This window comes from Polyodon spathula, chromosome 9, assembly GCF_017654505.1.
Source record: "Polyodon spathula isolate WHYD16114869_AA chromosome 9, ASM1765450v1, whole genome shotgun sequence".
Taxonomy (NCBI): domain Eukaryota; kingdom Metazoa; phylum Chordata; class Actinopteri; order Acipenseriformes; family Polyodontidae; genus Polyodon; species Polyodon spathula.
In genome coordinates this window covers 42521681-42537901 of record NC_054542.1, presented here as the reverse complement: position 1 = coordinate 42537901, position 16221 = coordinate 42521681, and the positions used below count along the sequence as shown (strand labels likewise).

At 34.3% G+C, this 16221-nt stretch overlaps 1 protein-coding gene across 2 annotated transcripts; it reads right to left on the bottom strand.

Moving 5' to 3' along the window:
- Positions 1-133: 133 nt before the first annotated feature.
- Positions 134-15768, bottom strand: LOC121320908 (dTDP-D-glucose 4,6-dehydratase-like). 2 transcript variants are annotated; one of them, XM_041259685.1, is made up of 12 exons: positions 15656-15768; positions 14614-14680; positions 12982-13050; positions 11875-11965; positions 7610-7752; positions 7161-7259; positions 6702-6761; positions 6574-6617; positions 5260-5425; positions 4044-4102; positions 3671-3768; positions 134-3043 (listed from the first exon to the last, which is right to left on the bottom strand). In XM_041259685.1, the coding sequence occupies exons 1-12, from the start codon at positions 15742-15744 to the stop codon at positions 2976-2978; spliced, it is 1053 nt and encodes a 350-aa protein (XP_041115619.1). In that variant the 5' UTR covers positions 15745-15768; the 3' UTR covers positions 134-2975. The 2 variants fall into 2 exon arrangements, with proteins under 2 accessions (XP_041115619.1, XP_041115620.1); XM_041259686.1 differs by lacking the exon at positions 134-3043 and adding an exon at positions 3050-3422.
- Between the last annotated feature and the right edge of the window lie 453 nt (positions 15769-16221).

Here is a 16221-nt window from a genome sequence, read left to right as displayed (position 1 = left end):
TACTAAGAGTTATAACATATATAACAAGATATGCATTTTTTACTTTGGGTATGAGAGAAAAAAAAAAGTGCTAACCTTTATGTTTGATGGAATTTACCTCAAAGATGGTTGACTTCCAGACAATAGAAGACACATTTCAGTGTTAGTATCACCTGCCTGCACCATCTAGTTTCATAGCTATGAGCACTGTGACAACCAACCCCGATCTCCCTTACGTCATGACAAATCATGACACACGACAATAAAATAGATGAATAACTAGATAAAATAACTGATGTGTTCCTTTTAAATGTATTTACTAATTTGTTGGAAGCAAGCCTATACAATCACTAGTAATTAAAAACACAGGGGTTGTAAGGAGGAGGAGGAGGAGGAGGAGGAGGAGGGGGGGGGGGGGGGGGGTGTAGACTGATGTCACCACGGGTTGTTTAGAAGTTATGTGTTAGACAAGATGCAGAAATGGAGATGCAGTCTGCTGTCTCCAATATTGGTAACTATACGCATTGATGCCTTTTTCATATTGCATGCTGATCTTGAAGTTTGATAAAGAGTTATAATTAAACTGACTGTTGTGCTGTTGGGCGAAACATTTTGTCTTCATCCACAAAATAAGCCAATGAGCCAGTAACAATTCTAGTGTTTTTGTTGTAGGCATGCAATTCTATCATATACTTTTGTTATTATTTTTCGTGACATGTGGACTAATTGGTGTTTATTGTATCTGTCTATGCTTGGTTACTATGACATTGAATAAATCCATTGAATAATCTTGTTTACAACAGGGATTGGCCTATAAACGATTTTGCAAATAAACCCCTTCAATTAATTGTAGAAAATGTGGCACCACTTTTTGTATTTTTCTTTTATCATTTTAAAAAAGAACTCGCCTCAGAACTCTAATCAACCAATCAAAAAATAGAATTCTTAATGACCATATTATAATATGCCAAAGAATAGACTGAGCAATCTTACTGGCTACAAGTGTAATCATACCAGCATTTCTGGGAACTTTCAGAATCATGCCATGATTCTCTTGACAACCTACTCACTTTGAAAAGGGTGGAGGGTTCCATTTTAGAAGTGCAATAACACACTAAAAGGTGTTTAAATATGATCCAACCTCAGACATAAGCTGTTTAACAACACAATCAGGTGTGCTGATGTTGGACCATATTAGAACAGTTACTGCTTTTGTACCACTGTTTTGAATAGTGTTTTTCAATTGACACAACTGATAGATATCTGACAAAGCATGATATGCTTTTTTCACACCAAAAGAAAATGTGCTGTCATTTGTCTGCAGTATAAATGTTCAATAATTCAACAATAGTCTTTTCAATGTTTCCAATAAGGAGTGATTATTTATGTCTGTTGCACACTGGTGCTATTTTTGCATACCAAATGTACTGATGTGGCTGGAGAAATTACCAAGGAATAAACCAATGCATATAGATACAACACATTTGAGGAAGAGGCAAATTAAAACCTCCTGTCTTGCTACTTGAAATCTTCCTCTCCACTTCAGATTTCAATTAGCAATCAGATAATGCATCTTCTGGGATTAGGGTTTTTTTTTATTTTACAATTTTATTCACAGTCTTAACTAACCTTTGTTTCTTGTTCTCTTCTGCTCACAGCTACAGAGGTAGTGTAGCAATTACCCTAACTTAATAGAATTAAATAAAAATTTTTTTAAAAAAAAACAGTAAGGATATAGAGCAATCTGACATACATGTCATAACAGGAGTGCCATTCTTCAAACCAGAGTTCAGTTGGAACGAAGTTCAGAAGTTCAGGATTGGAGGGGGTTACTGATTTGAGTTGGCAATGATTGTGTGGTAATTATTTAAAAAAAAAAAAAAAAAAAAAAAAAACAGGGTCCTGGCATTCAGGGAGCATAGGAGGACTGTTGCCAATCCTATCCAGTGTCAGATGCTTCAATTCCACTGTAGAACAAATAGAGAGAGCTGTGGAAGGAGTTCTGGCAGATTCTTTTGCGCAGCAGCAAGGCTCATGAAATGTGAAAGATATACACTACTGCACATGCTTTAGGAGGGAATTTGCAGCAGCAGAAAGCATAGAGCATATATATCCACAGAATTAGCAAGCCCACAACCCTAGATGAACAAGTAGGCAACCACTTAAGGAAGACAGGCTTTGCAGAATGCTCATTTGGACCATTCTAAGTGCATTCCCAGGATAAGCTAGTAAATGATGCACAGAAAAGGGTTGCCATTGACAGCTGTGAAATGAGCTTTATTATTACAGCTGTGGTTTGAGCTACAGTACCAATGTCTGAATGAATTGATGGTTAGAGGCAGAGGTCTACCCTTTTAGCATCCAGCCTCACCAGTTATACATATTGCTGCACCCTGTGATCAGGAGCTATGCTACACATTTCTACAGAATAAATGATCTTTTAGCTCAGTATCAGTTTTTCGATACCCTTAGTAAGATGGAGCACCACATGTGTTGTAAACTTTTCTGTCCAGGCTATCTCAACGAAACATTGGAGCTTCCAATGAAGAGGGAAGCACCCAGGCTGCCAGAAAACAATAGGAATCTTACAAAAAGAAAAAGAAACAGTTTAAAATGCACAGTGTTAATTTATTTATATTTCATAATTAAGACACAACAGTATTGATATCAGGCTTTAAATTCCGTAAGTTTTACAGCGGAGTGCACTGCTTGGCACATTTAGTTCCTACAGTTCAAATACAGCTTAGTGTCCAGTTGACTCCTATTAAGAATTCTTGAGTATAAACATGATATAAAGGATATATAGATACGTTATTTGGAATAAAAGTCTACTTTTTTTCCAGTGAAAATAAAACTACCCAAAATAAATATAAATCTTTTATTCTTACTGTTATTTTAAGCTCCTTCCTTTAAAGCAACTTCATTTTATTGATCCAATTACACATTACTCTTTTCCTGTAGAGCAAAACTCTTCACTTTTCAGGATAAGAACGTGATCATGGAAACGGTTTCAGAGCCTTTTCTGAATTTTGCCAGTTGTGAAAGTTTTCTCTGTACCAGTCAACTAAAAAAGATAAATATAAAGTCAATGACAATTTTACAACAATAACAATTTTTGTTTTGCTTAATCTAGTGGAATTTAAACATGGTATTTGTAAATTTTAGGACATCTGGCTCTATACATCAAATGTTCCATGCTAAAGACACTCTTGTCAGTGGCGTCATGCGAGGAGGCTGTGTTCCACTGGTTAAATAAAAGGGCTTGTAACTAGGAGATTCCCGGTTCAAATCCCAGCTCCCTCACTGACTCACTGTGTGACCCTGAGCAAGTCACTCCTTGTGCCCCGTCTTTCGGGCGAGATGTTGTTTTAAGTGACTCTGCAGCTGATGCACAGTTCACACCCCCTAGTCTCTGTAAGTTGCCTTGGATATAAAGGCGTCTGCTAAATAAACAAATAAGAAGAAGAAGAAGAAGAAGAATGGCTACATTGAGGAGTTAAAGTGAAGTTGTTAGATCAAATACATGTTTGTTTCTTGTGACTGTTTACTGCCATAGAGTTAGTAATAGAGTGGAGGAAAAGAGCAACCCCACAATGGCCCGTTTATGTAAGATTTACACGCTATGGTAAAATTCTCAGGTTGTTTTTTTTGGTTTTTAAATTGATGTGTTATAATACAAAACCACACATACTTGTTCTTCCAATTCCTTCCTTCCATGATACTTTTGGCCTCCAACCAAGTCTCTGCAGCTTTTCTGAATTCATTGGATACCTCAGATCATTGTACGGTCTATATGAGAAAACAATATACACACTATGTAGATTTAAACAGATTTTTAAATCTCAATTAGGATAATTACTATTAATTACATGGTTGCTTGCTAAAATCTTTTGTCTTGTTTGAGCAGCAACATTCTGTACAGTAAACCATTCAGTACTGTCATATTTGATTCAACTTATCTAATGCATAACCCTACTAATCTACTAGAATGTTTTATATTTTGTGTAAGGTTATCCACAATTAGTGTTATTGGGGGCCTGTGAATCCAGCCACAGGTGTCTTACCTGTCACTGACATAATCCAGCCACTGTTCAGCCTCAGACTCGGATGCAATGTTTTTTATCTAAAAATAGATATTTTTTTAAAAGTTGTCATAATTGAAATTCATAGTATTTGTACAGGTTTTGTATTTTCCTCATGACTGAAGAAAGGTCACTACCAATGTAAAAAAAATAGTATTACCTTCTATCATGGAAAACACAAAAATGCCCAATCTTTTCTTTGTAAAAACTGTACTGAAACTGCCCACACTCTATATACAGTGTATATGCTTTTTGGATATATTGTATATGCTTTTTGGATATATAATAACTGGACATATTTTATTCTTGTTATATTTAGTATGGACTGTTCAGGAATAAACTAAACTTCTTACATTGTGTGTGTGTATATATATGTATATATATATAAATTCCTTCCTGCTGAAAAAAAACAAAACAGAATGCACATTTGTTTAATTGATTTGTTAATTTGTTTTATTATTTATTATCCCCTGCACCTGGTGATCATTGCAAATTAGAGCCAGGTGCAGGGTATTTAAAGAAAGCAGCCTGTTCATGGCTGCTGGTGTGTATAGAAGCGTAGAAAAAAATTAAGGTAGTATAAATACCTTTTGTTCTGTGTTAAACCTGCGTGGTTTGTTTTATTTGACAGGTAAACGGCTTAGCCGTCCTGCAAGATAGTTTAGGTTCCTGTTTGTGTGTTAGTTAGTGCTCGAAACGAGTAGAGCTAGGTGTTTGTTTGTATTAAAAATAGCGCGTCAGCGCTTTGAAACTTCAATTCTGTGTCCTGGGTCTGCATTGAAAGGGGCAACGAACAACTGTGCGTGCCGACCAGATTACAACATATGACAAATGAATCCCACTGCTAATCGGGTATTAGATGACACTAACTTTCCAGTGATGCCATTTTTTATTAGTCAAAACGATAAATTGGCTTGCAAACACAATCAACTGGCCATTAGTATTAAAGACCCCCCCCCTGAAAAAAGCACCTTAATATTTTTTTGTTGGTTATATGGCAAGAGGTTAATGGAGGAATTTATTCATACAGCACCTGTTTACTGCTAAATAACAAGCATCATGAGAGCTGTAAACCTCAAACTGAAAGCAATTCTAGATGGGGTTATAACTAAACTGTACATTTTAGGCATTCAGTTACTGTACAATGAACTACAAAACATACTATAAAAGACCACTAAAACAACACAATGGCTCATACCAGCTGAATTAACTCTCTGGCGAGCTGCAGAACTGACAGCTCAAATTTAGTTCCCATGTTGTAGATCTCTCCAGGGTCCCCCTTCTCCAGAACAGTGAGGAAGGCCTCTGTGACGTCAGCAGCATAAAGGAAATTGCGCACTTGTAGCCCTGAGCCATGGATGTAGCTATTAAGAAATTGACATCACAGCTTTAGGAATATAAAAGGCTTCCTTGTTAAGAACTTTATAGACAATCTAAAAGATCAATATTCAACTTATAATACCATTCTCTCTTCAAATAATGTGCAGCAAATTAAGCTTTTTAAGTTTAAACATTAAAAATGCAATACATTTTGTATAAGTAAAACGCTAAAACATTTGGAACAGCTGCTTACCATTTAAAACTATCATACACATTTGATGAAAAGGTAGCCTTGATTTAGCATTTACAGTCGTCTTTATATTTCTAATTGTACATTCATTTTCACTTTCAATATTCAATTACAGAGGTGTGGCAGCGCGTATTTTTGTCTTATCTGTTGTATGTAGCGTGTATGTGTAAGTGCATGGGATATAATGTAGGGTTATGTAGCACAGGTGTTTTAAAATGTAGAATTGTATTTAGGCACAGGGATTGCACAATCACCCCACGTGCAGATTAAATTAGGTATTAGTATGAAAGCACAGGGAGCACAATTAGTTCACATGCTGATGTACTGAGATTCCAATTGAATGATTGATTAGCAATCAAGTCTCGGTACAGCTGCACAAGAGAGGCACGTTTCACTCACTCATGGTTAGGTGTACAGTGAGGAGGTTCAGGAGAGAGAAGATAATTAAAATAAAATAAAATATAACAACTGCTACATGCTGGCTTGTTCAGGGTACCCACTGTTTGTTTGCCTGTCTGTTCTTTTAGTCATTGTATCATTTATTTTGAGTTTCGTTTGTTCGACTCTTTTATTTGTTAGTTTAAACAAACACTAAGCACCACAGCATCTCAGTTTCAACATCAGTACTGCCTGTCTGTGTGTTCCTTCCGGGTCTGTAACGTCATCCACCAGCCATCCTTGTGACAAGAGGTTAATAATGAATCAAGATATTATATACTGTATGCGAGAGAGATACTGGCTTTCAAAATTACTTGGCAGCTTTAAACAGATATGTCAGTATTTAAAGTTGTCATTACCAAGAAAAAAATGGGTCACACCAACCTACTGTTTAGTAGAATATCTTTCAATAATATGCATAAATACAATAATATTCATAAACTATTCCTGTAAAACATTTTTACATGAACATGTGTCTTCTGTAAATGGCACAACATTGCTTACCACTTTCTGTTATGTTGCAGCAAGGATATAAATCTTGGAATGACCTTAAAAATGTAAAAAAATAAAATGTATTATTGATATTCTAAATAAATGAACTCGTATGTATTTCTATATAACTCTGAACATACTTTTTCAGGGTATTGGTGGGGTCCGTAAACATTGCTGCTTCTTGTAATTATAACTGGGAACTTAAAGAAAAAATATGAATAATATTTCATTCACAAACATGGGTATATTATTTTATAGATAAGATTTGGTATACAACTGTTGCAATAATTACTTTACATATTTAACATACATTTTTGAAAATGTGTACTGTATGTCTTCCAGCTATATCTCAAAGAGGAAGAAACTAGCAGTGTTTTACAAAGAGATGTTAAATTAGGCAGACACTGCCCAACGCTACCATACACAAATGGTAACAAATGAAAACTTTTTAAAACTGTATCTGCAAGTGCTTTTTGCAAGGTTAGAGCATCAATTTTGTTTTTGTTCTCCTTTCTAATGAAAAACTGGGACAAAACCTTGTATTGGCGCAGAAATGTCACCCGACTAGTACCGCACGTTAACCAGTATAACAAGCTTACCTTGTACTTTTCCCAGTATGACAATACTATACATTCTGCAGCTGCTTTCGATGCTGCATACGGATTTGTTGGTCTGTGAGGTGACGATTCGTCAAAATCCTATAAGTACATGTTTATTTAGTTATTTTTATTTTCTTTTACATATGTTCTTTGTCACATCACTGAAAATTCAAAAAAAAAATTTAAAATAATCAGTTACCCCCACCCCCCAGGTGTTAATCAATTATAACCAGATTAGATACTAAATACTAAACCCTATTTAAAAAACAACTTTAACAGGAAATGTAACCTCTTTAAAAACTAGAAAAATGCTAGGTTTACAGATATCAATCAATCAATATTTATTTTATATAGCACCTTTCACAGTGGACCACCATCAGAAAGCGCTACAGTACACCGAACACTCAGCACACTAAATGCAATCTCAATTATTGTCTTAAAAACCCCACCTCCTCTATGCTGTCTCCATAAACTTCATCTGTGCTGACATGGATGAACTTCTCAACAGCTGCTTCATGTGCAGCTTTCACTAGTACATGGGTACCATACACGTTTACTTTTGTAAATTCCGAAGAACACCAAAAAGAATTATCTACAAATGAGAGAAATAAAGACAAAGACATTATTTGGCATCATTTTAGTTACATCTGAAACTGTACTTGTAACATACAAGTATCTAAAACTGTACTTGTGTTCTTCACAATGGCAAGGTCTGTTTACAATAAGAGGATTACAGTGAAGTATGTTAGTTAAATACACTAAGAATTTAAATCGCTTGATATAACTGTTTACTTTAAAATCTAGCATTATACACTAATAATATGTCATAATGACAGACTGAATTTGTCATACAATGTGAAATAGGGTGCAACAAGTTAGGATTAGAAGAGGTTATATCTACAATGACATAGTGTGATAGTGAAAGTGCATTCACTGAGAATCCAGTGACGTGGTTTGTAGATTAGGGAAGTCCAGTGCATAATAGGAAGGGGTAGATAAAGAGATCTACAAGTGCAGTCTAAACAGGTATACCCCAATTTGTCCGTTAAACGCATTTTCTCCACAGATAAAAGAAAACAGTAGCCCATCATAGTTTATTCTAATATAGTTACACACTGCAAGCGTATGTTTAAAATGCACTGAATACATCATTGATATTGCATCTCGATTTCAAGACCACATCACTAATATACTTTGCATACATTTTTTTTCCAAACAAATGTGTTACAAAAGGAGAAAAATCAAGCACATCCTATATAGACTTAATTTGCTAAACTTCAACAAATAACCAAGAAAATAATCTTATACTGTACAGGTGAAAAGAAAGTGAAAGAGTTTACCTGCGCTGGGGCAGGCCTGAAATACTATAAACAAAACTTACAACAAACACTGACAGAGAAAAAAACAACACTAACAACTAGATTTGTTCCCAGAGAAAGGCAGTGGTATAGTAATGCAATAGGCATATAGGTGCACAGTGTCATCTGGGAATAGTAGTTTATCTGGTACACGCTGACAATCTGCAGAAATGTGGACAAAAACTACAACTCCCATCATCCTTGCATGTCAACAACATGCTGGCTTCGTATTTAACTTTGTCAAGTTTTTTAATTTGTCCTACCGCTATGAAGGATTTCTTTCTTTTTTTCTGGTCTGGTATATCTTTCAGTAGAACAATTACAAATTACTTTCTTAGAGGTTTTTCTCCTTTTGTTTAACTGCCCAAAGACTAATTATATGTATGTATATGTATGTATGTGTGTATATATATATATATATATATATATATATATATATATATATTCGTTTTTTTTTTTCCACTTTGAAATTGAGGAATAACTGCCTCCCTTGCCTCCTCTAAGGAGCCTTCACTACTACATATGTACAACATGGATATCCTTGGCAATGTTTAAATATTTAGCTGACAACTGTCTCTCTGCCACCTATTGAACCCGGTACATGATGTTACCATATGACCTTAGTGCTTGAGATTCAATGCAGACATACAGAGACAAGTACGCCTTTGGCTTTTAAAGATCTACAATCTTTTGTACCTTAAAACATCACTTCACATGACCATGAATAGATTCTTACATTACAGTATCAGCAATTTAGTCATATACAGTAATTTAAAAGGAAAAGGATATTTGCAGTTAAGATGCAAAATACTGCTGTTTTGGCAGATGAAATATCACATGCCAAGTAAAAAACCTGTCTACTTTCTTATAGACTAATAAATCTTTCCAGTCATTAGCTAGCGTGCGTAGCCTTTGAAGCACAACCTTTAAGAGGATGTATCTTCAAATGACATATTCTTTTTCTTTTTTAACTGTTCCTTAACATGTTATGATGTTTGCAAGATTCTGCTTGGTTGTTGTGACTATTTTTAGTTTCGATGATAAGTTAAAATGCTTTCATCTGAGTTCAGAAGCTGCTCTTCCATTTTAGTTGTCTGTCTTAGACATCCCTAATGCTGGCTTTATGTACAGTGTTTTTATGTAAGTAAAACATATGTAATAGGGATGTGCTGATACTCATTTTCAGACTAACTACCTTTACTGAGTATTTGTCGGCAGGTATTAAGTAACTCCAAACGCACCTTTTTATGAATGTATTGATTTCAAACCAAGAAAAGCAGCCCTCCCCTCACTTTTACAATTAAGTACTAATCAATGGCAATTAACTTCCTCACTGAGTGTTTTAAAAGCCAGCTGGAAGCTAATTTTCCTCTCATCCAAGGCGCAGACATATATATTGCCGTACTGAGCCCATAAACTGACAATGACAATATGTTAAACTATCAACTGCAACAAAAAAATTCGTTACGACAAACTCAACCCCAGGATATGCACGTTTCTGTCAAGTTTAATCAGAGAGAACACCTTGCCCAGCACTACAATCCCACAGTTCTCTGCACAGATGACGCATTTCTAAGAAAATTAAGGAAAGTGAAAAAAAAGATTATTCATATCAAAAAAATAAAAGAAAGGCAAGACAAATAATCGCTTATAAAATATCAATGAGTTTGTTAGTTTAATCATATCAGGTTCTGTATTAAATAAAACTCAGATTTGTGATTGACATGCAACAATTGCGTAAATGAGGAAACCGAGGGACCGCACTGTTTTGTGTTGAGGAATTAGCAATGCCTAAGAACATCACATTTCTTAAAGGTAATTACTCGGAAGATATAAGTTTCAGCACAACCTTAATATGTGTCTTTATATTGCATTGCCATCAAAACCAAAGAATACGAAGTGGCTGATCACGAAATGGTGCTGACTCTTCTTCTATAAAGACACTGGCCGATCTACTAGTGAACTCATGTGACTGAGGCCTCTCTTCCACTGTACAACAAGCTGCACTGGGTCCATACCAAGCCCTCACAGTGCGGATAAGAGGAGCCTGGGTTGTTTTTCCACTGCAGAGCTGAGCCGTGATTTACATCACACACAACAAAAGACAGTTGTTCTTAATTATTGTTATTAATTAACTCAAAGTTTGCCAAAAGATGCGCAAACAAATAGTGTTCAAAAATTAATAGACCAACGTTCCAGCTGTATCTTTTATCGCTATATTCTGTAAATATATTTAGGAATTTCTTTATAATCCACAAATTTTACTGATTATATCGACTTAGTAAAGTTCCACTAGTTCTGTGGAAGGGGAAAAAAGGTTTTAAAAATAGAATTTGCCAAAGATATCCCCTTTTAAGAATAATTGTTGTTGACATCAGCAATTAAGGATTAAATGTTAAAACGGTGCCATATGCAAGTGCAACGAGAGCTGTAGTTGTATGTAGAGTGCAGCTGTATTGTGTTTTACAGTATTTTTGTAAATAAGTTTAGAATGTATTTTATGCATTTTTTTTTCTTTATATTAACATAAAGGTCATGGATGTGAAATTTTGTACAATTTTGTGTTTTTGAGTGTGCGTTAAGTGTGCCATACCCAAAGTTTAAGTCCATTTGCTTCTAGTCGTCAGAAATTCTGACATAATTTCAGACACATGACTCCAGAGAAACGAGAGCCTGCACTTCCTCAGCGTCCCAAGGCTGCACTTTTCTCTCATCACACTCGCTGCCTGCCATGTTTGTTATTTTTCTTTCTGGCATGTACTGACTGATGCAATACAATGACGAAAAAGCTTAACCCTACCCTGGCTCGGCTCACAGCCGGATTCAGATGTCTTGTGAGGCTGGAGTTTCACGGTTTGGTTCTTACACAGCTCAACAAATAGCCAGTGGAGAACCACCCATACTGTACTGAGCCCTCGCAGGTGGGATTTGCCAGTGGAGAAGGGGTATTACTTTCATTAGAGAGTATCTGTGGATTTTTAAAAGCAGACTCTAAAAGTTGCAGACTACAACCACAAGGTGGCAGCAGTCAGGAGGTGATCAACTTCACATTTCAAACTACTGTAGTATTTATTGAAATAAACAGATGCTTTGATTGGCAAGATGATGAAAGAGTTTGAAATCAGTCATTAGTGCAGCGTATACTGCAAGGCTTTCAAAACAGTTCTCACACAATGTTGTTTGTTTTTTATAAATTTCCTTAATAGATGGCAGTACCTCAAAACTATCAGGTACTTTATTTTATTTTTTTTAGAAAAATCTAAATAAAATCTGAATTACTTAGCCTATATTTATTATATTTTTTTACTATAGGGATCACAGCAGTTTATGATTTAAGCAAAACCTGTGATACTCACCTACGTGTGTTTGAGCTGCAAAATGTAGGACAATGTCTATCTTCTCAGTTTCAAACAGAAGCTTAACAAAGTATGAATCACAAATATCACCCTGTAGGGAAATGATATATTACTTAAAAAGGTTTACTGCAAATCAACATATGAAACGCATATAGCCAATAGCTTGGATACCAGCCAAACTGAATTACACTTCATAAACATAGTATTTACCCGTATATTGCAAATGTTTTGCTCCAGTGAAAATGTAAGACAAACAAAAAAAATAAAACAAACCTGATCTAACAGTGGTACTTGCATCTCATTTAAATCAATTCCAACCATGTCCTGAACTAAATGTTTTTTTTTTGGTTTTGTTTTGTTTTTTGTGAACAAAAATAAAGCATCCCTGGGGGTATATAGGGAATGGCATCTCTGAAGTAATACTTTGTAAACATCAAGTAACATGTGAAAATAATCTGTATTATTGATTTGGTAGTGGTTAAAACAATGTGTAAGTGATATAATAAACTATATACCCCCAGAAACGTGTCACATGACCTCAACTTTAGGTATTTCCATTACACTGAAAATATGGTCAGTATCTCTAATGTTCCTTTAATCAACACCTCAAGTGAACTTGTAGGTTTCTTCTAACTAGTTGTGCAATAGTTCCTTTCATAATAAAATTAAGCTTTGGAGCAGAACAGAAATGATCAAATTCACTGTTGCTGTGTCATTCTGTGCATTTCTATCACAAAACACACCTGTTTACAGAATTTACAGAAAACAAACTGTAGGCCTAACAGCCTAGTACTAGTGGGGGGAGACTCTGTGAACACAGCAGCAACTTCTTGGACTACAAAATTATTCATATTATTAAAGGAGGACTAAATAAGACCACGTTTTTGTACAGTAGTTCAAATTAACATTAGTTAGTATAATGTAATGCTAACTTGCATATTTCTACAGAACTAACACTAACAAAAAACTAACAAACTCCTCTTTAAAAGTAATGTGATTGGTGGTCCTTTCCATAAATACCATGTAATGGTATTAAACAGTTTACAGGCTAATTCACATATTTATTTTCTTAATAACATTAAGAAAAATGGCAGTGGTTGTATTTACCTGGATGAATCGGTAGTTTGCTCTTTGAGCCACACATTCAAGGTTCTTTAGGCTTGCACAATAATCTAACTGTGAAAGAAATATAAATGTTAAATGTTTAGGAATTCTAAACTATTAACACAACTAGCTGACAACTGTCCCTCTGCACCCACTGGATGAACCGGCACATGTTACAGTTTTATCTAGGTGACATTGGTTATTGTCAGTGTTGCTGACCTATGTCAGAAGGGCAATTCCATGATAGTGACTCTGGCCAGGAAAAATAAAAGTTGCATTGAACGAAAACATGTCTTTTACTATTTTGAATAAAGAGTGTATATTTATGCATGCTGTATTATTTTTGTTGTGCCTTTACTTTACAGCCATTTAAAGTTACTGTTAAAAAAAAGCGATTTTCAGTCTGAAGTCTGACTTCCATATATTTCAGTTATCAGTGGTAGGATAAATGATTTAGTTACACATTTGTAAATATGTCACACTTTGACTATGTAATACCAAGTTACTAATATTATTTTTTCTTGGGATAAAGTAATATGTTTTACAGCGATTCAAAATAATTGTGTTTAAATAAAACCAACTGTCACATCCATAACATTTTCTTGGTAAAGTTATACCATTATATATTATATATATATATATATATCCCTATATATCTATATATATATATATATATATTTTATAAATCAATCTAAATCAGACTACATTATATTTTTTTCAAACTTTCTCTGAAAAGCTAACTTTTTAAAACGTATGCTATGGAATAAAAATGTTGACCCTTTCTTAATAATAAGTGCACAAATTAGCATTATGGAAGAGACTGGTAGTAAGTTTGAGATTGGATAAAAATCACGTCTTATCATGTACAAGCAAAATATGAATTCTAATCACTAAAGGGCACCATAGCACATTGTCATGAGACCGTATAAACTGATCACAATTCCAAAAGTAATTTTAATGGGTATTAAAGTGTTTTCTTTCATCTGCTGACCTTACATTTTTCTGTTCATGATAACGCTCCTCCTAAGTAAAATGTCCAGTACTGCTAGTTAAATTGACAGAGTTAGTGGCAGTGTGCTAAAACGTGTATACTGCATGCAAGGTTTTCTTTTTAAAGTTTCGTGATACTTGGAACCATGGGATTTTAAAAAGGGCAGTTTAAAAAACACCTTATCAATAGTCTAGAATGTTTCTTTAATTCATTAAAGGACCCCTTGTGTATGGTAACAAAGTTGCATTTTGTGTGCAAATGTCACATCCATAATTCTGGAACTCCTCGTAAATCTTTCCAGTATTGTCATTAACTATAGCCCTCAAAGCAGAACCTTTAAGAGTAAATATCTTCAAATTCCTTTTTTATTTATTTTTTTAAATGGTTCCTTGCCTTTTTATGATGTTTGCAAGGTTCTATGTGGTTATTGTTGCAATTATTTTTTTTTAAATGGAAGCCTACGATAAAGCGTTTATATTTGAGCTTCCAGTGCAGCTGCTGTCATAGACATATTCATATGAAGTGTCTTTATATTTGTAAGACACATGTAAAATGTCTTTGCATTGGCGAGCACAAACCAGTGTACTGTCGTCACAACAACAGGATACAAAGTGGCAGACTACCAGATGGTGCAGGAATCTTACCTTGTCTAGATTTATGATGAGACAGTCTGGATATTTTTCAACAAGGGATGTAACCACATGAGAAGCACTGGAAATTAACCAAAAATAACAAAATAACAAGCACTGTAGCTCCTACAAAAATCTCCTATAAAGATGGCATCGTGTTCTCAGAATCAAGCAAAAAATCAACTAAAAGCTGAAATTAACTCCACCATACTGTGGCTGAAATATGCAGTCTTACATCAGAAGAAAAACACCATAACTCCAAAACACTGTATATGTACCTGGAAAATAGATACTATGCATTGTCAATTCTACTTCATCTTTCATCTGTTTTTGGATCATTTTAGCGTCATTACTTAACTCTGATTTGTATATTTTAGCTTGATGCACTGCTTGACCAACCCTGTTATTTTCTACTCATTCCAATATGGTAACGCAGGAAATGTTCAAATGTGTCTTGGATTTGCTGATGTGACGTGGCAGGCCTATAGGTAAAAGTAAAAAGCCTCAACATACTATACTACCATCGATCAGGTTATACATTGGTTATCAACACAGACCAATCATGAAACTTGAAATGTGGCCATAGTAGACTATTCGCTCACTCAATAGCCCAGTTCTTATATAAAACATATATTATATATTTATTTATTTTATGACATCATAGTTCGTTCCTGTAATATTTAGGACGTTGTTACTAATTGTACTACTTGGTTGGATGCTATGTTATATTATCATAACAATAAAATAAAAACACAGTACTACATCATAATCTTCCCATGTAACTGATGTTTAACTTAATCTTTATTATCGCCTACTAGGAATATAGCTGGTGTCACATTTAGTGCTACATATTCATTTGTGATAAAACTTGGGTTGGATATTCTTAACACAAACTAAAACGAGAAGTACGATTATTTAAAACGTACAGACTACAATTAGAAACGGTACTGACACCGTGACAGTGCTAGTACCTGTACGGTAAGGCTGCCTACAGATTTTCTAAACTAGAAAATGTTCCACACATTAATCAACAACGTGTTAATAAATGTATACGTACATAAACCCTGCTCCACCGGTCACGAGGATCCCTTTGTTAAATTCAAATAGTTCTTGCTTCAGGGAAGAAAGAACTACAGCATCAGACATGTTCTTACACAGCCACAACACCAATCAAACTACGGCGTGTCGTAAAAAATTACATTTTATTTATTTATTTATTTTTATAGTTATGAACACTGATAGAACGTTTTAACTATTGTTGTCTGCAATTGCAATTCACACTAGATATTGGACAAATTGCTTTGTTAGACTAAATTTGGCGATTGACTGTTTAACGAAAAATCTGAATGATATATCTATATATATATATATATATATATATATATATATATATATATATATATATATATATATATATATATATATATATGTGTGTACATATATATATATATATATATATATATATATATATATATATATATATATATATATTATTATATATATATTATATATATATATATATATAGATATATATATATTATATATGGTAATTTTTGGAAAGTGTTTACAGTATTTATTGAAAGTGTTTACAGTATTTATTGTCAGTCCAAACGTCTTTACGGC